This window comes from Callorhinus ursinus, unplaced genomic scaffold (assembly GCF_003265705.2).
Source record: "Callorhinus ursinus isolate GAN/ISIS: 27379988/994484 unplaced genomic scaffold, GSC_fseal_2.0 scaffold18, whole genome shotgun sequence".
Lineage (NCBI taxonomy): Eukaryota > Metazoa > Chordata > Mammalia > Carnivora > Otariidae > Callorhinus > Callorhinus ursinus.
In genome coordinates this window covers 27,997,407-28,020,640 of record NW_027397080.1, presented here as the reverse complement: position 1 = coordinate 28,020,640, position 23,234 = coordinate 27,997,407, and the positions used below count along the sequence as shown (strand labels likewise).

Below are 23,234 nucleotides of genomic sequence, written 5' to 3'. Positions count from 1 at the left end.
TGGCAGGAAGGTTTAAAGTCCATCTTGTCTTTCATTCTTTCCTCCACAGTGCCCACCCCCTGGAGAGGCATTCCTGAATGCCTTCCCTTCCTTCCTGGCCTCCCTACCCCTTCCTCCCCTCGCCACTGCTCTGCGTCCCTTCTGCTGGCAGCGAGGGGCATAGGGGTCTGTAGGGCGGGCTGATAGGGCTGGAATCCTGGTCCTGCCGCTTACGAGCTAGCTGTATGGCCCCGGTGGGTTTCTTCGTTCCTCTGTGCCTCGGTTTCCTCACTGTAAAAGGGGACGGTGGGGCCTACCTCAGAGGGTGTGTGGCGCCGCAGGTGGCGGTTGCCGGCCGACGGGCCGGCCTGTGTTGGGGGCCTTTCGCCTCACCAGGAGTCTCAGGGCCTTCTGATGTCTACGCTGTTCTGAAGCACTCCCTGCCCCTGGCTCTCTGAGCTCAGCCCAGCTTCCAGGCCAACTTTTGCAGACCACCTGTCAGAGCCCCTGACCTACTCCCAGCCCTCACCTGGTTGTGTGTGTGTGTGTGTGTGTGTGTGTGTGTGTGTACGCGCGCCTTTTCTCCCCTATGCAGCCATTTGCAGGCAGGGCAAGGTCTTCGTCAGCACTCCACAAGCACTGATTGAGCACCTACTGTGTGCTGGGCTCTGACCACAGGGAAGGAGTGAACACGAATTTCCGAGCTTCCCTTTCTGGTTTCAAGGCAGGCTCCCATAGAGGGTCTCATCGATCTGGGAACCCCGAGAGATGTGGGTGATGATCTGTCTCCATTCCATAAGGAGGAGTCAAGGCTCAGAAAGGGGGATAGCTGGCCAGGGCCACACAACCGATGAGACCCAAGTCTCAGGCGCCGGTCCTTGAGGTTGTGGGCTTTGTTTGTGGAGGGCTCAGACCTGTCCCCTCCGCCTCCCTCCCCTCAGGCTTTGTCCACCTCCAGTGTCCACCCGCGAGCCCAGTGGGCAGCCTCGTGCCAAGTCACGGCCCTCTGGCCCCCCGTCTCCACAGGAGCCTCGGTGACCGTCACTGCAGTCCGCCTTTGGGCTTGGGCACAAAACCTATCCACTGAGGCCTGTTTTGAATTTGATGAGTTTCACAGCAGGTGCTTGTGCGCTCTTAGCAAGGGGGGTTTTTGTGTTTTGATAGTTTCAAGCCTGTTTCCATGAGCTGTCAGCCTTAATGTCTCATTGAAACCCGTGTTTGCTTTCTTGACATTTTTCTAGTATTAGAATTTCCATTGCTGTCAGTTTATTTTTTTCTTCAAACCTTCGTGATGGCAGTTTTGCCACAGAGAAAAAGAGAGAGAGAGAGAGAGAGAGAGAGAGAAAAGTACCTTCCCTTAAGAAGGCAGACCTACGAGAAACCAAGCCTTGAGACTCAGTGGCGGCCATCCTGTTTGGGGCTGTTTCGGGCCCTCTGGCTTCCGGCGGGTCCCTGGAGGGTCTGGGTTCCCAGGCCTGAGCTGGAGGGTAGGTGAGGCCAGGATAAGCATCCAGGGCTCAGGACGAGAACGGAGGGACGGCGCCTGCGCGGCTCAGTCGTTGGGCGTCTGCCTTCGGCTTGCGTCCTGGTCCCGGGGTCCTGGGATCGAGCCCCGCATCGGGCTCCCTGCTCCGCGGGAGGCCTGCTTCTCCCTCTCCCACTCCCCCTGCTTGTGGTCCTGCTCTCGCTGTCTCTCTCTCTCTCTGTCTCTCTCTCTCTCTCTCTGTCAAATAAATAAATAAAATCTTAAAAAAAAAAAAAAACCGGATGGAGCGGGGTGGATGCCCCATTCCCTCCGGAGCAGTGGGTGCTGAAGGGGCAACGGAGCTTTCATTCACATGCTTGCTCATTTGCGTGTTCAGATCGTTGTCCAAGTGGCTCCGTGCTGGGTGCAGAAACGGGTCCTCGCTGTCCCGAGCATTCAGACCAGCATCAGTTGCTTCGAGGGACTAATGGCTGGCAGGGTGGCGATGCATGCCCCAGCCCTCCCTGTCCCAGAGCAACAATGCTTACCAGCCATCTCTTGAGTCGATTCGCCCTTATGGCCCGTGTCTTCGGCAGCAGGCTTTTGCAGAGCGCAGACGCAGACGCACAGCGGACCGGGGAGGCACCTGCTGCTTTCATCCCCATTTCGCAGATGAGGAGTCAGGAAGGTGGAGGAACTTATTTAAGGCCACTTTGTTAATCACAACCTGGGGGTGGGAATCGTGCCTGGTTAAGAAACACTGACTAAAATTCTTCATTCTAATGGGCACTAAAGTCCTTATCTGTTACTTCAGGCAGGTTTAAGTCGAAAAAAAATTTTTTGTTGTTTTGAAACAATTTCAAGCTTACAGGAGAGTCACAAGGACAGTACAAAGAACTTATTTTTCTGAACTTTTTGAGTTGAGTTAGTGACTCAATGCCTTATCATATCCACATACTTTAGTGTGTATTCATACAAACGGGTGTATTTTTATACGACATAGTGACACCATCAAAATCAGAAAATTCACACTGATGCGTTACCACTGGCGAATTCTCAGACCTCGTTCAAGATCCTTTGTCCCAACCAAGTCCTCTACAGCAGAAGAATCCAGTTCAGGATTTCGTGTTGCATCTGGTTGTCACGTCTCTTGTCAGCCTGGCTCCGTTCCTGTCTTTTCTGTCACATTGGTGACCTTGCCACTTTTGAGCATTCCACCACCGACTTGGTGGGCATCCCTCCCCTTGGGTTTGCCTGGTGCGTCCTCATGGAGACTGGAGTCAGGTCGTGCTTCTTTGGTGGCGGGAAGATGCCAGGAGTGACGCTGAGCTCCTCTGGTGGCAGCCATCCTGCCAGGTTCCAGCCGGTTGGCCCCTTTCCTGGCGTGGCTGGCTTGGAGCACTTGGTGTGAGCGCTACCTGCCAGGCTGCTCCTGCACGAGGCTGTTCTTTTCTCCTTGGCAAGCAGTAAGCACTTTCAGGGGAGGTACTGCGAAGCTCTGTGAATAACCAGTTCCTCATCACACTTTCTTCTTCTCCCTCTCTATTTATATCTGCATGGACTGGTGGCTTTCTATTTTATTCTCTTGCCATCGTTATTCTGATGTTCAGATTCGGTCCTTGAAGCTGGCCCCGGTGTCCTTCTGTCTCATCCTTTCCTGTTCTGAGCACTTTAAGAGGATCCTAGCTTACCTGGTACTTCCCTGCCCTCACCCTGGAATCAGTGGCATCTCCCAGGAGCCCAGATCTGAATTAGGGGTGCCCGTTGCCAAAGCCTGGTTGAGCCTCTGTGCCAGACTCCTTCCTCAGGTCTGTTCTGCTTCCCGCGGCAGCCAGGCCCCCAGGCCAGATGGGGGCCGGGACCGAAAGGGGAGGGTGACTGGGGTGGACAGCACCGCAGCTTCGGTGTCAGAAGCCCCGGGCTCAGCTGGCAGCCCCGGGGAGAACATGTGATTGTCCCGGCGGGGGCGGGGGGGCACCAATGCCTCGTGTGTCCCTGGACTCGTGTCCTTGGGTGCCGGGCACGTTTACGAGAAGATCTTAGAGTTACTCCCCAAAGCGCGGAAGCCAATAAATGAAGACAGTGGACTGAAGCCACATTTTTAGGGGAAGCGCACTTAGGAAATCCAATCTCTGTACTCAGCACGATTTGTTCTGGGTCTTTATCAGAGTATACACGTGGGTTATAAGGCAGCTGTAGGCAGACATTGGCACCTCTGGGTTCTGCCTTTTCACCTTTATGTTGTTTTATGCTTGTTGCCAAGAGTCGGTATCAACTGCTGGTTTTCTTTTTGGTGTGATGAGCGCTGTGCCACGTTAATGTCCTGGGACCCACCACGTGCTAGGCAGCCTCCTGGGCACTGTCCCTTTTTCACATTTAAGTTTTTAAAAAATTTTCAACAGACTTCAATTTTTAGAACCATTGTAGGGGCGCCTGGGTGGCTCAGTCGGTTAAGCGACTGCCTTCAGCTCAGGTCATGATCCTGGAGTCCCGGGATCGAGTCCCACGTCGGGCTCCCTGCTCGGCAGGGAGTCTGCTTCTCCCTCTGACCCTCCTCCCTCTCGTGCTCTCTATCTCTCATTCTCTCTCTCTCAAATAAATAAATAAAATCTTTAAAAAAAAAAACCATTGTAGATCTGTAGAGTATTTGAAAAGATAGTTCAGAGAGTTTCCGTGTGCCTCACACCCAGTTTCCTCCATTGTTTACAACTTAACGTTAGTGTGTTTGTCACGATGACTGAGGCAATATTGACACGTCACCATTAACTAAAGCCCATATTCTGTTTAGATTTACTTAGGTGTTTTTCTTTTTAATAAGAGACTTTTTTTTTTTTAATTATTTGAGAAAGAGAGAGAGAGTGAAAGAAAGCACCAGTGGGGGTTGGGGGAGGGGCAGAGAGAAAGGGACAAGCAGATTCCCCACTGAGCGGGGAGCCCAACGTGGGGCTCGATCCAAGGACCCTGGGATCATGACCTGAGCCAAAGGCAGATGCTTAACCGACTGAGCCACCCAGGCGCCCCTGGGTTTACTTAGTTTTAGCCAATGTATTTTTTTACTGTTCCAGGCTTCCACCCAGGATACCGTGTTACATTTAGTTGTCACGTCTGCTTGGGCTCCTCTGGACTTTTCTGACTTTCCTGTTTTTGATGACCTTGGGAGTGCCGGCCAGTTATGTGCTGCATGCCCCTCTATTGGAATTTGGCTAATATTTTCCTCCTAATGACAGTGGGGTTGCAGGTTTGGGGCAGGAAGACCACACGGGCTCAGGGTTGTTCTCATCACATCATATCAAGACACGTGCTGTCAGCGTGACTGATCACTGGGTACCTTCACGTTTCGGGTCTCATTTAGTCTTCGTATAAACCCTCCAAAGTTGGCATGCTGTGTCCCATTTTCCAGATATGAGGACTAAGGCTGGGAAGGTGGAGTGATGTTGTGCTGGGGGTTCCCTGCCAGGAAGCGCTCTGCTTCAAGACTGCTAAGCTGCCTCATTGTTTGGCATCTGGCTTGTTTTCAGTGTTTTGGTTATTGCACACAGCCTTGTTGTATTCTCTTGGGTTGTTTCTTCCTGAGGGTGTGTCCCTAAAGAGGGATTACTGGGTCAAAGGGTGTGAGGTTTTCACTGCCAGATGGCTCTTGAGAAACGTGGAACCAGTTCACAGGGCATGAACCACTGTGTTCCTTTTTACCCACATCCTCTCCAAGACTGAGTTTTATCACTTTTATTTATTTTATTTTATCTTGTTACTTTGTCACACTCTTTCCCCTGGCCACCCCAAACCACAGCTGGCTGTTTGCAAAAGTCAACATTACTCTCAAAGGACAAAAATTAGGCTTCACTGACATAACTTAAAAGAATGTGCCTTAGGCCAGAGAGCATTTCCCCAAGCGGTAGCTTGGGTAACAGACAGTGGCCACCCAGCGGGAATGAGCTGCGGCCTCCCAAGGTGACCACTCTGCTGGGAACAGAAGTTATCAGACGAAGGAAACTTTAACGTGTGTTAAATCAAGACTCCAGATGGGGCGCCTGGGTGGCTCTGTCGGTCAATCATCTGACTCTTGATTTCAGCTCAGGTCATGATCTCAGGGCTGTGAGATCGAGCCCCGGGTCCAGCTCTGTGCTGGGTGTGGAGCCTGCTTGAGATTCTCTCGCTTCCTCATCCCCAGCCTCGGCCCCTGTGCTCACTCACTCTCTCTCTCTCTAAAAAAATAAAAATAAAAAAAGAAGAAGAAGAGGAAAGAATCCAGAATTGTGTCATTTTATACGTGTTCTTCTTTTGACCGTCAATCTGGTTCATTTCCTCTTTAGACACTTTTTACATGCTGATAGTCACTTAGAAGGCACGTGTAAGTGTTTCCCCCGAACTGACCTAGTGTCTACACAGCATGTTCCAACCACCTGTCTTGTTTGTAGTATCACAGTTGGTTGGCCCCCAGTGGGTGTTTCAGCTAGGATTCAGAGCTGGTGGTTCCCAGAGCTGCTGATGTCAGAATGTTCTGGAGATGACTTAGCTCGCTGGTATTTTCAGAGCAGATTTCTCTGGTCAGGTACGCACACCTAACAGCGGCATATTCCAAGTCTCTGAGAGGGCCTCCTCAGGACTCCTCAAGGGCTGTGTGTCCCCAGACGACGGTCGACGCTGGGAGTTGATTTGCCCAGTGTAGACCAGATGCCTGGGTGCCATCTCCGGCTTTCTCAGATGGCCAGTGGGCCATGGTTAAATGTCACCATATGCTTGACCATGATCTGGCCCCGTATTTGATATGAGAGAAGTGCTGGTGTGGAGGGTGGGGGTTTGGGATGAGAAGATAAAGTTGCGCCCTAAGAATCAGGCAGCACCTCCTGAGTCCTGCAGAGGGAGATGGCAGGTGGTGCGGTGATGATGAGCAGCTGTCCTCCTCGTGGGTGGTCACACGGGCTCTTTCAGGCGCGTCTAGTAGAAAACTGAACTCCCACCAAAGGCCTCCAGGGTCGATTGGCTCTGGGTATGTCCAGCGCAGGGTTCAGCAGAGGTCCTCAGGATCGGTCACCTGCTCTCACCCAGCCTTGAGGTCCTCCGTGTGAGCTTTGCATGGTGCTCCGGGGAGTTCTGGACTCTCTAGACCCTGGGCTACAAAGCCACAGACCAGCTTCTGAGCCCACAGAGGCCTCCGCCTGGGCGCCAGCTGGGGTGTGTGCTTCTCCCGAACCTCTCCTGTGCCTGTGTGGGGTCGGGGGGCTGGGGAAGGAGCCCGGTGCCCTGACTGGCTTAGCGGTTGGGGGAGAGGTGGTTCCCGGTTCTCCCGCAGCCCCTGCCCGGGCGAGGGCTGGCGAGTGAGCCTCTGTGTCTGGGCGTGGGTGCGGGTTCTGAAACGGTCCACTGTTGTCCAGCCTGAGGGCTGGACAAGTGGCAGCTGCCACCCATACGTCAGTTGGGGCAGGACCAGGCAGCTGCCAGGTTCTCCTTGGTGAAGTCACTACTCTTTTTCTTTCTGCAGATTCCAGGCCCTGGAGGAACCCCACAGTAAGTAGCCCTTCCTTGCTCCGCCTCCCTGCCTTTGTGCCCCTAATATGGGACTCCTTTGCTAACAGAGCCGCTGGTTCTGAGAACTGCTGGTGGGTCATTCCCCTCCCCCAGTGACCGGGGTCGGGCTCCCCCTGCAAGTTCAGGCTGAGTCTGCCCCATGTGGGGTGCTCTGAGTACAGTGGGGCCTCTGCCAGGCCCTGGCCTGGGATGGGGAGCCGCAACCCCTCAGCAGTCTCTGGCTCCTGGCTCATCCTGCCGGGGACTTCCAGAAGGGCCTGGCAGACCGTGGATTTGGTTTTGGCTACTTTGGGTGCCAGGTGGGGTCATTTCCCTTTTCTCCTTCACTCCTCTGTGGTTCTCATTCTCACAGCTGGGATGACAAATTCATGGCACGACTCTTTGAAAACTTAGCCATCACGGGGCGAGGGGTGGGGGGCGGGGGGCGGGGAGGCGCCTGGGTGGCTCAGTGGGTGAAGTGTCCGACTCTTGATTTCAGCTCAGGTCATGATCTCAGGGTCATGAGATCAATCCCCACCTTGGGCTCTGCGCTAAGCGTGGAGCCTGCTCCAGATTCTCTCTCTGTCTCTCCCTCTGTCCCTCCCCTCCTGCTCACGCTCTCTCTCTCTTTCTCAAAAAAAAAAAAAAAAAAAAAGTGAAAACTTAGCCATCCCGTATGGAGCACTTACCGTGAGCCAGGCACCTTGCTTTGTGCTTCTCAGAGTTATCGTGGGTAGTCCTGGCAGCACTCAGAGGTTGGTACTGTCATCCATTTTACAAAAGAAGAAACCCAGGCACCCACAGGAGAGGTGGGTCCACAATTGGAAAGTAGATCAGCGAACCCCGGTTTGACTTGAACCCTGGTTTTTGTGGCTTCAAAGCTGGTACCCTGAACTCTTGCCCTGAGCTGGAAGGATCTCTTCACCTGCCTTTTACAAAGAGCTTGCTGTGTGCAGGTGCTGGGCCAGGGGCTTTGCAAACATTACCCTGAACCTACAGTTACTGGGGAGGGGGCCCAGACACCCGGGCCTCACCGGGCTGGGCCTGGCGCCCTGCTCTGCGCCCAGCCTCCAGGAGCAGCCTCGGGGGCAGGGGGGCGGGGGTAAGAGAAGGGACGTTGCCCTCCGGGGCTGAGGGACGGGGCAGGACAAAGCACTCCATGTGGCTGCGTCTCAGCTGTGTATGGTTCACCCAATTTTTTTTTTTCCATTTAACAATTTTTCCGTGACTTTCTTTTAACTCAAAATATTCACACATGGAGAAAGGTTTCCATCCTTTAATTTTTTAATATAACAGACAGAACCACCATATGAGTTCAGTTTCAAATTATGGGAGGTCACATTCAAATATGCTTGGGTCAGATAAGTGGCTGTTACAATACTGGGAAATTTCATGAAAAAGGCATTTAATGATTTGTGAGGTAATCAAACATTTTTTGGCCATGGGAATCAGTGCTTTCACTGTAACTTGTTTAAAATGCCGTCTTTTGGACTTCAGATGATTATAAAAGGGTAATCAGGGTTGTGTAGATACACTTTGTGAATCACTCGAACTCATTCCATTTTGAAGGCTGGAGGTACATAGTATGCATTAGAACATTTCATGAGACCACTCTAACTTTATACTTACCTATAAAAGTCAAAAACGAAACCACCGTTTTCCTGAAGATATAGCTATTTTTAGAATACATTAGTGTCATCATACCCGATCGCTGCCCCAGGAGGTCAGGGCTGGGGAGTTGGGGTGGGTCTGGAGCGCACACTTACCCACAGGGGCTTGTAAGCATGGATTCCAGAGCGAGGTGCCAGGGCTCAAGTGCTGGCCCACCCACTGACTGGAGCAAGTTACTGGACTTCTCTGTGTCTCAGCTTCCTGGTCTGTAAAATGGGGAGGGTGCTAATATTAGCCACCTTAGAGGGTGGTTGTGAGGATTCACACGTGTCAAGGCCACACACATGGCAAGCACTGTATGGGATTCTGGCTACTGCCGCTATTTGGTACGAGTTAAAAGCAACAGGACTTCTGAAACTCAACACAGGGCATCAGGCTCTCAAAGCCGAGAAGCTGTGGGTGGTGTGCAGCAGCTTTAAGGCAGAGAGGGGGACTCACTGGAGTCTACAGAGGTGAAGAAACAGGGGCTTCCCAGGCCGGTTGGGGCACCCTGCATCAACTCCACACCCTCTGTGCCCACAGCAGCTGAAGAGCATGTTGGTGGTGGAGTCAGGCATGGAAGAGCAGGGGTTAATGAGCCCCCCGGCTGTGGAGACCTCCCCCAATGGGGCAGCCTGCGTAGAGAGCATGCGGCTGCTGGAAGCCAGGCCCCCCGCCGCCGGGAGCCCCTCATCCCCCGGGGACCTCCCTGAGCCCCGGGTGACCTCGGAGCATACCAACAACAGGATCGGTGAGTCTGCCGATTTGGAGGGTCCTGGTGTGGTCAGGGCTGAGGGGGCAGGGGGAGCTGGGCACTGGACCCCGGGCCCCCGACGGGAGCCAGAGACCCTGGGGCAGGAAGGCCCAGCGAGGAAGAGGCGTGGGTTCTCTTACTGGCCCTTGTAAGTAGGAGCAGCTTCTTGTGGGAGAGTTAAAGCTTGTTCCATCTCGGTAGCCCAATTTAAATTTCTGGAAAATCGGTGTAGTTAGTGACTCGGCCCTCACAGGGCCATTGCAAGCATTTGTGAAGTTGTCTGGGTGGGTGGGGGTGAAGGTGGGGGGCAGGGGCTCCCCCCCTTCCCCGGGGCCTGCCAACCTTGAAGTGAGATGTGAATGCTGCCCCCACCCCCAGCAAAGAGCCCCTTGCGGGGACAGGAGGAGACAGGCCAGTGACAGTAAGACCGGCCACTTGTCTGGGCGGAAGTCTTCTCTTGTCACGTGGCCTTCTGAGGACAGTGTCTGCCTCCCCTTTTCACACCCGGGGCAACGGCACGGTGAGGTAGGTGCGGGGAGACGTTCTCTGTCACAGAGCTGCGGGGTGGCAGAGCAGGGACTCGGCCTCAAGCCATGCCCGCGGGGCTCTGAACCCCTCGGCTTGCCCGCCCCGGTGCGGGCCTCTGCAGACGCACTGAGGCCAGCCCTTCCCGAACTGCCGCCGCCCTCGGCCTCAGGCAGACCTTCCGCTTTGGCCTCCCAGGGGTCTCCCTGACTTCTCTCCACCCTTGCACACCCAGAGTGTCTCCACCAAAATTCAAGCCTGTCCCTTCTGCACCCCTGCTTCAACCCTCGCAGGGGTGGGGGCCCCTGTCACTGTCAGGATGAATTCCAGAATTCCTTATTCTGGAGGTCAGACTGGTCACTGGTCACAAGCTGCCTCCTCCCCGCAGACTCACCTGCCTCCTGACCCCTCCAGCCTACTTCGCCCACCCGCTGGCAGTTTCCAGAGTTTCCAGAGCCTTCCCTCCCTTTGGAGCTTCTCTGTGGGAGCTGCTTCCTCACCTGGGACAGCCAATTCCCCCTTTGAATCTAGTCGATTCCCGATGTCCCGAGGCCCCTGCTTATTTGCCTCCTCCTCCAGGAAGTCTTCCTGGCCCTCTCCACTCTCCTGTCTGGACCAAATGCCCCTCTGCTGTGCTCCCTCAGACCCTGGGCCTCCAGACCCAGTATCCTCAGCCCCCAGCAAGTATGACTGTATTTGCGGCCTCCCCGCCTCCTCGGCCCCACCTGGCTGTGAGCTCCCTGAGGGCGGGGCCTCAGTGAGCTCCATGTCTGTCTTCTCTGGAGGGCTAACCATTGCTGGGTTAATACCAGAGAGGCATCTGTAATTGTGCTACACATTTCCATAGCAGGTGTTAGTGGATAAAACTCTTCAGGGTGGGGTCTTTCATATGAAACCGAAACTTCTGGCATCGTAGCTGCAGCAAGTTTTATTTAGAAAGAGTGTTTTTTGGGGCAGTACCACCAAAGGCATCTCCTTTAAATTTCCTAAGAAGTCCTAACTTGAACGTTTGGGTCTGTGCCGAGTGCAGTGCCCGGAACTGCGGGGGCAGGTGGAGGGAGGTAGTGGGCTCCCAGGATGGCTGGGGTGCGGCCTGTTAGCCTCGCTGGGAAGCAGGGTGGTTGGGAGAGAGGGCCTTGGAGGTTCACTCAGGAGCCTTTTGCCCTTCTGACACCATGCCAGGGGGCACCCCCTGCCCCACTCAACCTGTCTAGTACCCCAGGGGGACCAAACTGCAGCCTGAGCTTTATCCCTCTGCCCCTGGCCACCAGGCAGGGGGAGCCCCTTCACCTCCCACCCCACCAAGATAACTTCCCTGGATTCTAGAGCTCTGGGTGGGTAGAAGGTTCAAGCAGCTCCTGAAAGACCCTCCTTTCCCCTCCCAGCTTGTGGCGGGGGCAGGGTGGGGGCAGGGAGGGCAGCCCTGTGATGACGGATAGAGTCGAGCAATCAGGACCCTCAGAGGTGAGGGAGGGATAGCCTGGGCCCTGGCTTTGGCTTCTTCAGACAAACCCACCTCCACTTCTCTCCCACCCTGCTCCCTATGCCTCATCGCTTGCTCTAGCCTTGTCTGGCTGCTCTGTGCCCTGTCTCGCTTCCCAGGGTCCCCCCTCTCTCACCACCTCTGGCTCTCACCTCTTCCTGGGCCCTCTGCTCAGGCTCCCAGGGCAAAGGGCCTGCAGGCCTTGGTGGAGGGTGTGTGGCTGGGGACTGGGGCCCTGCTCTCTCTCTCGGGGTATGTGAGGGGCACCCAAACCACAGCTTGCCACATTTGTAGCGTTCCTCTGGTCCTCGCTGCTATTTTGAACACTTCCCTTTTTCCTGGAGGTATTAAAAACCAAGACAGAAGAACCAGCATTCTGCAATGGGGTGGCGGGTGCAGGACTCCCAAGGATCTTTTGGGTGTTCCTAAATCAGAAGGGTGTAACTGGGTGACCCAGAGAGATAGGGGTCCCCAGCCCCCTGCTCCACCCTAGCTTTCAAGTTCCCTCTCGAGCGTCCTCATTCAGACTCCAGAGAGAGTCCCAGGGCCAAGCTGCTGGGAACTGGGACCCTGCGCCGAGCTCAAGGCCATCAGAAGCTGGGCTGAGTGAAGGCCAGGCTCCTCACTTCCCAGCTTCTTGGGCAGCTTACTTAACTCCCCTGAGTCTCTGAAGCCCCCCCACCCCGCCCCGTCCCCACAGCAGATGGTGGTGAGGACTGCGGGGGTGGGGGGGGGTCCTGCCTCTAAGGGGCTGCGCTGCCAATTCATCCAAGCAACACACAAGCAGCCCTCCTATGCGCGGGTCAGGCAAAGCCAGAAGGCCTCAGGCGGGAGATTGGCCACAAGTAACAAACACTAAAATACAGCCCTGAGCAAACCACAGGCTGGCGTTCGTTATTAAGAGGGCTGGGGTTCTTAGACTGCGATCACCTATCTGGATTTACCTGAACTGAAAACGTCCACAGGCCACAGGACCTTCACTACGACAACCAGGAGCAGCCCGGGCAAGCCGGAACACGTTGGTCACCCCAGGTGTCTGATGTAGGCACACGGACAGGAGGGGAAAGGGCAGCGAGTCGGGTGGGAGTTTCTGCCGAGATTTCGACTAACTGCCTGGCAACTTTGGGCCGGTCATTTAACCTTTCGGGGCTTTAGGTTTTTTTGTATCTGTCCACGCGGACAAGAGTAGACTGTCCACCGTGCGGCAGTGGTGTGAGGACTCAGTCATGTGTGGAAGGTTCTGGACAGTGGCCAGCACGGCTGGCCTCCTCCGCTGCTCACTGGGGCCGCAGTCCCTCCCTTCTCTGCCCCGGACTCGCTTTCTCTCCCAACGCTTTGCTCTCCTGCCCTACCCCGTCCCCACCTAAATGCTGAGAAGATCGTGAGTCTCTCCCGCAAGGGGCCAGTCCTGGCACGCAGTTTCTAGCTGTTTTATGTCCTTGGGGCCTCAGGACACCTGTGAGGTTGATGGGGCCGGCTGTGTGTCAGAGAGATTGCGTTATCTGCCCGAAGCCGCACAGTGGGAGAGACGAGTCGAAGCTTGGACCCTCCTCTGCCGCCTCACCCTGTCCGGCTAGGGCTCCGGGCCCCTCACTTCACCCAATCTTTTGCCTTGCAGAGAAGATCTACATCATGAAGGCTGACACAGTGATTGTGGGGACCGTGAGGACCGAGGTGCCTGAGGGCCGGGGCCTGGCGGGGCCGGCGGGGCCTGAGTTCGAGGAGGATCTGGAAGTGGACCATGCCCCCCACTTCCCAGAGCAGGAGACGGAGCCTCCTCTGGGCAGCTGTGGGGATGTCATGTTCTCAGTAGAAGAGGAAGGAAAGGAGGCCCCCTTGCCCATGACCGTCTCTGAGAAATGAAGCCTGGCCTGGGTTGGGGCTGAGAGGGCAGTGGGGTGCCCCCGGGAGGCCAGGGTGGCCCTGGTGGTACCAGGCTGGTGGCAGAGGCCCCCTGTGGCCTGGACTGAGGTTCCAGCATCCAGGGGTAGGGCAGCCTGGAGCAAGGGGGTTCTGGTGGTCTCTAGTTGCATGCCCCCCCCCACTGCTGCCCCCCAGCCCAGACCCTTGGGGAGCCTGGGCTTGTGCAGGAGAGACAACCTAGGAGCTGGATCTGAATGGCAGTGTTTGTTGGAACAGCGGACAGACAGCAGAGACTGGGCACCTCGTCTCCTGCCAGTGCTGGGAAGATGCCCCTGGGGCCCTGAGCATCACACGGCTGGGGCCAGGGCTCACTTGCAGCCGAGGCATCCCCCTGTGCCTTCTACTCTCACCTGGACCTTACCACCATGCCGGCAGCCGCCAGTTACTGTAATGTGGCCCCCTGTGGGCACTGAGCCAGCGCCTGCCATGGTCGCTCCTGAGTCAAAAGGGATGTCAAGGGGTGCGGCGTCGTCAGCTGGTCCCATCTTGGTAACAGCCAGCGCAAGGCGCTCTGTGCCCTGTGTCCGGGTGAGTGCCCAGCCTGGCCCCCAGCCCTGCCAGGGCTCGAGTGAGACCCTCCTGGTGCTGCCAGCCCTCCCCTATTCTGTAGCCCCCATGGTCTGCTGGAGGCCTGGGGTCACTGACTTGTCTCACAAGGTCCCCACCAGTCCCCTCCGTGGGAGGCATCTTGGGACCCAGAGGTCTGCAGACGCTCAGCAGCTGTAGCGCCCTGCCCCCGCCAGAGACCCTGCCCAGCCAGCTGCCGCCTGGAGAAGGGCCTGCTGAAGGGGAGCCCTGGGCCCTTCCTGGGTCCTTGCCTGCTCTGTGGGCACCTCTGCTCTGTCCCGTGGAGAAGATGCGCCTTCCCCACACCTGCCACGCCCACGGAACCCAGTGGCCTCCGCCCTGCCCTCGTGCTCCAGCCGCTCAGCACCCATGGCTGGGATACGGATGTCAGAAAGCAACACCATTTCGTCCAGACATTCTGCCTTATTCCGGATTCTCAGAAAAGCAAGTAGTCCAGTCTGGACTTGAGGGCTTTTGCATTTCACGCTAAGGAGTAAAGCTGTCCCGACGTGGGTCTGCTGGCTGGCTCTCCGCAGGGCTTTCAGACTCATGTAAACAAACAAGGGGCCTTGGAGAGGGACGTGTGGGCAGATGACAGGGCTGCCCTCAGCTCAGGCCGTTCAGTCTCGGCTGCCTGGAGGCCCCTGGAATTACCCACTGGAGGCCAGGCCCAGGAAAGCTGCTGTTTACCCGCCCGCCTGCTCACTCTCTGGAGGAAGTTGGGGCTAGGTCAGGAATCACAGGGTAGTTTCTGAAACTGCTCAGATGTTTGGGGGAAAGGTGGAGAGGCTAGGACACCGAGAGGGACTCACACCAGAACCTGAAGACGTTGCGTGTGGTGGACAGTATTTGCCCGGATGTCTCGTGCAGGGACAGCGCGGGTACACCGCGCCTGGTACTCCGGCTGGAAGGGGCCCGAGGACGCCCCACCCCGCTGAGCAGGGCACTGACAGTCTTGGCTTGAAGATGTGGACCCCATGTTGGACGAAATGAAGCACTCCCTTGCCCAAAGTCCCTTCACAAAACCTCCGATCCTCTGAAACCTTTGATCCTCAGAAAATTTGTAAGGTCCCTTAAAAATAACCAATCGTAAGTTTCAGGAAACGATCTTTGAGATTGAGTATTTGAGAATGTCTGAGCAGGAATGGCCTGGGCAGTCTCTCTCCCCCCAGAACAGGGGGTCCCTCTTCATCCCCCTACCGAGGTGGCCAGCTTCTATGCTCTGTGCCCTGTGTCCGGGTGAGTGCCCAGCCTGGCCCCCAGCCCTGCCGGGGCTCGAGTGAGACCCTCCTGGTGCTGCCAGCCCTCCCCTATTCTGTAGCCCCCACAGTGGGCCTCGGGTCAACTGACTTGTCTCACAAGGTCCCCACCAGTCCCCTCTGTGGGAGGCATCTTGGGACCCAGAGGTCTGCAGATGCTCTGTGCAGGGAGCCTGCTACCTGCTGGGGCAGCCGTTCCCACTGTGGGAGGTTCTTCTTTAGCCTCAGAGGCAAACCCTTCCTCCACGTAATTCCCACTCCCTGGTCTAAGACTTGTCCTCCGAGGATATTTAAAAGAAAGCCTCTCTCGCCATAAATCTCCCTTTGGGTATTTGTAGAAAGAGATCCCGAGCCTCCCCGTGGCCCTCCCTCTGGACTGGGCCGAGCTGCCCCGCAGCTTGGGAAAAGGGAGTTCCAAAGTAGCAGCATGAATGCCCAGCCTTGGGGGCAAGGAGAGGACTGAGGGGTAAATGGAAGCCTTGGACTTGGGGCCTGAGCTGGAAAGGGCCCAGCCTGCAGCCCTGCTCACAACTCAGGGCCAGTGGGGGGCCTGCTCCCCACCACGGGCAGCCGGCCCGGAGCTCCCCACTTGACTGTGGCGCCCCTGTGGGGTGGACGGAAGAGACAGAGGGCTGTGGTCAGACCTCACCCACCCCATCCCCAGGACCGCAGCTCACGCCCAGACCTCACAATCAAACCCAGCCATTTACCCAGTGTTTCCCCGCCACGTGGTTGGTCCAAGAGCCGGGGCAAATTTCCCTGCCCTGACCAGTGATCAGGGACCACTTCTTAACCTCTGTCCGTTCTGACGTCCAGGTGGGCAGAGGACTCAGGGTAGCAGATGGCAGGCCGTAAGGGAGCCTCCCGCGCACGAGTGACATCCCTCTTCCTGAACACTTGTATTCAGGGAGTGATGGTAAGTGATGTGTCCTAAGGAAGCTAGGCAGGCTGGTAGGTTGTAAGCTGTTTTCGGTTTGTAGAATCTCTCAGGCCAGGGCCATTCCCTGAAATGGAACAAGAGGCTGAACCTCCAGAGCCTCTGTGTCCTCTCACCGCTCCCCAGGGCTGAGACCTTGAAGAGCAGTCACCAGGGACTGGCTTGTTGGGCTAAACAGAAATGAAAATCTGTGCAGGGACAAGGCAGCTCTCTGGCTGCAGGTTCTTGGGTGCCTTCTCTCCCACCCACACTCTCGACTCTGTCCTCTAAGAGGTAACAGTGGGGCAGGTATAGGGTGGGAGGGCCAGGGCCTGAGACGGAGATGAACTCAGGGCAGAAGGCTTGAGCAGAGGTCGAAATGAGAACATTAAAAGTTTCGAGGTCGGCTCTGTGGGCCTCATGAGGAGCTGGCAGAGCCCACCTTGGGCTCCTACACCCCCCTGCCCCTCCGCACGTCCTTCACCCGGGCCCGGCCGCCGTGCTGGGCGCACACCCTGGGGCCATGCCCAGGGACTTGCTGTGAGCAAGGTGCAGGCAGAGAGGCCTGCCCACCACTCTCTGGAGCATAGACAGAACAGCAATGAGCAGGTGGGGATGGCTTCTGAGGTCAGACTTGGGTTCGAATCCCGGCTCTACCCCTTACCAGCTGGGCGATCTTGGTTATGGGAGGCCCAGGGGGTAACACGGGTCCGGCTGTTTCCTGGTCTTCGAGGTGAGGGTATCACCCCTATCCGGTAGGGTCGTGGGGTTCTGTTAGAGGCCACCTGGTCTGTGGCTCGTGCTTGCTGCTGGCCACCTGTGTCCTGGGTGCAGCATGGCTGCCACCTGCCATGAGCGAGTCCTTCCTAGGCTGGCAGAATTCAGCTCCAGGTAACCTTTGAAAGCGTGTTGGAATTGGTGGTTGGTTCCAGTAAGCCTGTGGTGGCTCGGGTAAGGTTCACCAGGGCTTTCAGGATCTCCTGGGACCTGGCCTCCCTTGCCACCAGGTTGCAGTGGGAAACCCCACAGTGAGTAGACCCCTTCTTGCTCTGTGGGGTGCCCTAGAGAACCCCTCAAGGCAAAGTCCTAGGACTGGGCTGCTTGTTAGATGTCTGAAACTTAGGTGTTTGCGATGTGCTGCGGGTCCCTCCGCGGGGGACTTCCTGCTCGTGGTTCTAGTGCATTCCGGTGCATTGCTGCCTAAGATTTTTCTTCAGTGGCCTCCCTCGCCCCCTTCTTCCCTGTCTCCCATCCTTTTAAAAACACCTAAGATGAGCCAGGCTCAAGTCTAGCTGCAGAGGATATACTGCACTCAGACAGACTTGCTGGCGTGGGTTCTGTGTCTGGTGGATGGAGACTGATGACAGTACCTAACTGATCAGTGAACAAGGTGATTCCAGAATTCATCATGCTGTGTGCTATGAGAAGCCCCCATTAGGTGTCTGTGGCAGAGTGTCTGTAGGGGAGGACCAGCTCCAGCCAGGTGGCTGGGGAAGGCTTCTCAGCGGAGGTGTCCCCTGAGCTCAACCTGAGTGACATGACACCCCGGGGGGGGGGGCGGGAAGGGGCTGGGGACCTGGGGGCAGAAGATTCTGGGAAGTTAGAGGAACAGCAGGTGCAAAGGCCCTGAGGTGGGAATACTTCTGGCCTTGAGATTCAGGAAGCACTGCCCAGCGGTAGATGCGGGGCAGAGAGAAAAAGGAGGTGAGCGGGGAAGCCATCCGGCCGGATCACTTAGATTTTATCGTGAAAACATCGGTCCACGGTTATGTCCTTTTTCTCTATTAGAACAATAAACATCCTGGTATTATCTTAGGACTAGGCATCAAAGACCCAAGCAGAGGCACCAAAGGTTGTATTAACCTATTTCTGAGGGAAGTCTAGGAAAGAGGCAGCGGTGGCTGGGCGCCAGGAGGCAGTTGGCCAAGCTTTCTCAGAAAAGGCAGAGAGTTCAGACTGCATTCCTGGCTGATGGCAGTGCAGGGTCCATGGCTGACGTCCTGCGGGGGGCTGGGAGCCGGGGAGTCTAGGTTCCCCTTTCTTTGGGTGTTTTCCAGGAGAGTAAAAACCACACCAAAAATTCCTGGGGGAGGCTAGAGCCTTTTTTGTGTTTGGGTGCGGGGGTGTGGGGCGTCTTCGGACCCGGGCCTGCAAGCGCCCGCATCATTCATAAGCCCGACTTCTCCTGCCCAGGAAGGGCGTGGTTCCATCAGGGTTCACTTCCCGCTCCAGCAGTTCCAGTCACATAGCCCCCAGCTTTGGTTTCCTAGATCTGCAACACAGACGTAATAACCCCCTTACGAGATGGTGGTGAGGCGCCCGGGGTAACCTGGGTCAAGTGCTTGGCCTGGCTCTAGGCACTTTTCCTGTTCGGTACGGGGTGGCCCATGTAGGCATTTCAGGGAGCTTTTGAGTTGGCTCCCGCCTTTCTGCATTCTTTCTGTATTCAGGCTTCATTAATAATAGCTGAAAGGCTGAGTATCAGCATTCCGTTTAACGGACTAGGGCTCAGAGAGGCGCTCCGACTGACCCACTGTCACACAGCCAGGAAGGCGCCCTCCCATCCACGTGGCTGGGCTGCCCCTGTGGTTGGGGCCACGTTTATATCAAGGTTATCATCGGGCCCTGTGCCCTCCGGACAAGCAGAGATGGTTGCAGGAGGCTGGGTAACCTGCCCGAGGTCAAGCGGCAGGCCAGGTGTGGCTTTCTGAGTCCGCCTGGCAGGGCAGGAAGGACACGGAGCTAGCCCAGGCAGAGCCCCTGTCCTCGGAGCTACGCTCCCTGAAGGTGGCCTGATTCAGGGGAGACTCGGGGCTGGGAGTACAGGCAGTGCAGGGGGCCTCCTGATGATGGCATCTCCTTGTGCGTTCTCAGCCACTGCTCGTACCCCACTCTGCCCCACGCCCCCGCGGAGCCCTGGAAGGAAGACGAGTCAGGAGCAAACCTCCCCAGATCACAGATGGGAAAACTGAGCTCCATGGAGGCTAAAGGGGTTTGGGCTAAGGTCCCAGCTCGGTGCTGCCTGGTGGAGGCACGGCCGGGGGGAAATCACCGTTCAGTCCAGGTGAAGGGTAAAGATGACTTGCTGATTTTCATTTTTCCCTTTATTTACTGTTTTTTTTTAATTTGGCGTTAAAACACAAGTAACTGCGGTGAGTTGGGTTCTTACTGATAAGGCAGCTTTGCAGGCGTCGAGGGGGTCCCATGTCAGATGAGAACATCACACGAGCAGTCTGCAGCCTCACGAGCACATGGCTTGTTCGGTCCAACAGGGCTCCTGCTGTGGAGGGCCAGTGCTGGGTTTAATGCTCTGCTGTGCTGTCCGAAAAACTGAACAGGGGCATTTTTGAACAAGGGGCCTTGTGTTTTCCTTTTTCCCTGGGTCTCCCAAATTAGGGGGCTGCTCTGCATCAGGGGCAGCAGCATTGTCTGTCCGGATCATACTCGATGCAGAGGCACTTTCCATACTTGGCTGCTTACGCTCACAGTGACCATGATTCCAGATGAGCTCGCTCAGCCCCATTGTTCGATAACGTCGAATGGCTACTAATTGACCTCAGCCGTCCCGGTTATCTCTTGCTACGTCATAAACCACCTCAAAACTTAGCGGCTTGCAACAACATCCGTCACTGATTTTGCTCACAGATCTGCAGTTTGGCTGGGGCTTGGCGGGAAAGCTCACCTCTGTTCACAGCTGGCCCGGGGGATCGCACTTCTGACATAGCCGGCCAGTTGGTGCACACACGAGCACCTTAGCCTCTCTCAGGGAGGCTAAGGCTTCCTCACAGCATGGCGGCTGCGTTCTTAGAACAAACAACCCCAGTGTAGGAGATGGGACGTGCCAGGTTCTTAAGATCGGGGCCCAGCACTGGGCCCAGCATCACTCTGGCCTCACGCTATTGGTCAAGCAGCCCCAGAGCCCAGGTTCAAGGGGAGGGGCTGCAGACCGCCCCCCCCCCCCAGCCCGCGAAGAATTTTGAGATCTTACTATGTGACAGGCACTGTGCTTAACACTTTGCATTCTGCCTCGTTTCATTCTCCCAGTAATTGGACTCTTCTTGCTCCCAGAGTTGCCTCAAGGAAGCTAAATCACGTGTCCGAGGTCACCTGGATGGAACTGGAATTGAAGTTGGTCTGTGTCCAGAGTGTGAGCTCTGACCTCGGGGACACCCTGTGCATTCAGGAACCCCCACAGGCACAATGTGGCAGGGCCAGAAATCAAGCCTAGCTCTGTTTGATTCGAGAACGCTTGAGGCTTTCAAAATAGTCAGCCCCAATACCCCAGTTTCCACACGGAGAAACCGAGGCTGCCAGAGCTCTTGCTGGGTGTCTTCTGGGAAGGGGAGCAGGGTCTGGCACCTTCCGAGGCCGGATGGGGGGCCCCCCTGTTGGGGCTGCACCCAGCCTGGCCAGGAAATCACAGAGAGCTGTGGGCAGATTATGCAAGAGGCTGTCATAGGGACATTGTTTTTCGTTGTGATTACACTTCACTCAGGAAATACCCACAGCCCTGGTGTGGAGGGAGGAAGGTGTCTTGGCAGGTGTCAAGGGAGGTCTCCTCACTGCGGGCAGAAGACCCCTCGTGAACCCTGGGGCACCCTCAAGATGGACCAGTGTGCCCTGGGGCAGGTTCAGGCACACCGGAAGTTCTCGGAGAGCCTCCCTGTGCCCCTGTGAGCTGGGCTCTGCCTAAAGGGGTAGAAGCTCCATCCCTACCATCCAGGAAGTCATATAGTCGTTAGAAAGACAGTTAAGAACTCTGGCTTATTGAGGCTTGCTGTGTTCTCCTTGAAACCCCGAGGCGGTGATTACTATTGTTATCCCTATGTTCCGGTGCTAGGAAACAGAGGCACAGAGTAGTTCGGTCACTTGCCCGAGGTCACACAGCTGCTAAGTGGGGCAGTCAGCATTCAAACCCAGGCCACCTGGCTGGAGTCCCAAGTTCCCAACCACGGGGCTATGCTTGTTCCATGGGAGCTGAGGCTGGGGTCACCACTGTGCTGCGGCCCCACCCCTGGGTCCCAGGCCCTGCAGAACGCCACCGGGGCATCCGCTGGGCTCAGTAAATGTACAGCGAATGGAGTTTGCCTCCCGGCCTCCAGCCGCCTTGTCCTTTCGAAGCCCGGCTCTGACCGGGCTGTTCTCACACAGTACCTTCGATGATTCCCCAGTACCTGCAGGCTGAAGTCGGCCGGGCCGTCAAGCCCTCACAGGCAGGTCCGGCTACCTCCCGTGGCTCCTGTATCCAAAGCACTCTGAAACATGGCCATGCTCCGCCCCCTCCCGTCACCAGATACCGGGGGCATGTCTCACCATGGAATCTCAGCCCAGTGCCCCAGTTCCCAAACCTCCATCCTCAACTTTCTCCTCCTCCTCCAGGAAGCCTTCCAGGACCACCCAGGGCCAGGACCACTTTGTCCTCTGAGTTTCCACAGCACTGGCTGTGAAAAGGGTTGGAGGCCTAATTCCAGCAGGCTCCCAAGAAATACCTCTGGGTGAAAAGATGAATTTGTCCATTCCTTTAGCTGCTCACTGAGTCATCTATCTGAGCAGCAGCCCGTACCGGGCACCTACTGTGTGTCAGGAACTGTGCAGGGAAGCGCAGCGGGGCTGGGAGGAGACAGGGATATATGGAACTGCTCTCGGGGACTCAGAGCCCGACGGGGGAGGCCTGCCTGGCGTCCGGCAGTGGTTGAGGGCATGATCATTGCTGGGGCTCTGGCGTGTGGCGCCCGCCCTGGACAGTGGGCCTCTACCTCTTCCTCTGTGAAATGGGTATATAAGAGTACCTGTCCCAAAGAGAGATGACAAGGAGGGAGCTCATTCATTGATTTGTGAACTACTGAGCTCAAACTCTGTGTGCTGCTAGGTGCTGGGGACACAGCCCTGCCCTTGTGGAGGGACAAGGAAGCGAGCGTGAGACAACACCAGCCAGTGGGCACTGCTCTAAAGACAAAAAAAAAAAAAAAAAAAAAATGCAGCGGTGTGTAGGGCCCCTGGTTGTGGGTCAGGGGTGCCGCCGGGGCTTGGGGATTCGGCACATGGGGTACAGAGGTCCGGGGTAGGAGGTGAGAAATTCGGGGCATGCAGTGAGCAGCTGTGATGGGGGTGTCAGCGACGAGAGTGTTTGCAGGTCTGGGGAGGAGAGTGCCGCTCTCCTGCCTTCCCGCGTTGAGGTCTCTAAGGAGAGAGGGGCGAGATGGTGGAGGAAAGACCTTAGCGGGGCCGTCCTTGTGCAGGAGTTGGGAGGGAGACTGGAGGGGCTGGGCTGGCTGTTGGTGGGAAGTTGCAGCTGCAGGGGAATGGGCCTGGGGGCAGTTTCCTTTGAGTGTGGAGGGGAAGAGGGAGGCTGAGCACTTCGGGAACTTCACAGGGGAAACTTCTCCTGCACACTGGGGGACCCAGGGCTCCCGTTCTGGGGAGGCGGAATGTATGGCAACCGTCAAGTTCTGAGTCTCCTTTTATTGAGCACCTACTATGTGCCAGGTGCTGTGGACTCCCAAACTCTGATTTTTTCCAGCATCCCTGCAAAGGGGACTTACTTATCCCCATCCTAGAGATGAGGAAATGGAGGCTCAAGGAGATGAAGTGATTTGTCCAAGGTCAAGGTCACATGCCAGTAAATGGCCTGAGCTAGGACTTGAACCCAGGTCTAGGTGGTGGGCAAAGTTGATGCCTTCTTGGTGCTTGAAATTCCACCGTCATTGCTAGGAGCTCCAGTTTCCTGGGGTCCTCACTTGGACACATGGCTGGAGCAGGGTCTCCATGAACCGTGGGTGAAGGGGCACGAGAACTCTGCCTGGCACACAGTAGGTGCTCAGTAACTATGTGTGGCATCTGCAGGGAAGGCGGGACAGGCCTGGGGGGATGAGGGGTGAGGTCCTGTGGACAGATACCCCCGGCGTGCTGAACTAGGGGTGGCCAAGTCACTGTCCTCTAATTCAAGTCCCCAGGATCCTGAGCCAGGTCCCTCTGTCCCTCCCCCAAGCCCTCTGCCTCCCAAGCTTCTGCAGGGGGTGTGCCTACCCTGAGTCATCCCTGTCTGGCCCTGCCCGGTTCAGCTCTGGCCAGTAGACATGTACTCATAAACATCTAAATGAGTGAAGATTGGGAAATCGTACCAGGGGAAAAATTATTTATTTTTTCCTCCTTTTGAATCAGGGAAGGGAAAACTTGCCGGGAAGATGAGGTCAGTGACTTCAGCATTG

The 23,234-nt window shown here is 56.3% G+C and overlaps 1 protein-coding gene across 4 annotated transcripts in view; it reads left to right on the top strand.

Moving 5' to 3' along the window:
- Positions 1–14,946, top strand: part of TNFRSF8 (TNF receptor superfamily member 8) — a 60,579-nt gene extending 45,633 nt beyond the window's left edge. For all 4 annotated transcript variants that reach the window (XM_073903335.1, XM_073903336.1, XM_025855922.2 and 1 more), the window contains 3 exons: positions 6,924–6,949; positions 9,143–9,350; positions 12,980–14,946. In XM_073903335.1, the coding sequence (XP_073759436.1) occupies positions 6,924–6,949; positions 9,143–9,350; positions 12,980–13,224 (479 nt within the window). In that variant the 3' untranslated portion in view covers positions 13,225–14,946. The remainder of the gene's footprint in view (positions 1–6,923; positions 6,950–9,142; positions 9,351–12,979) is intronic.
- Positions 14,947–23,234: the final 8,288 nt, after the last annotated feature.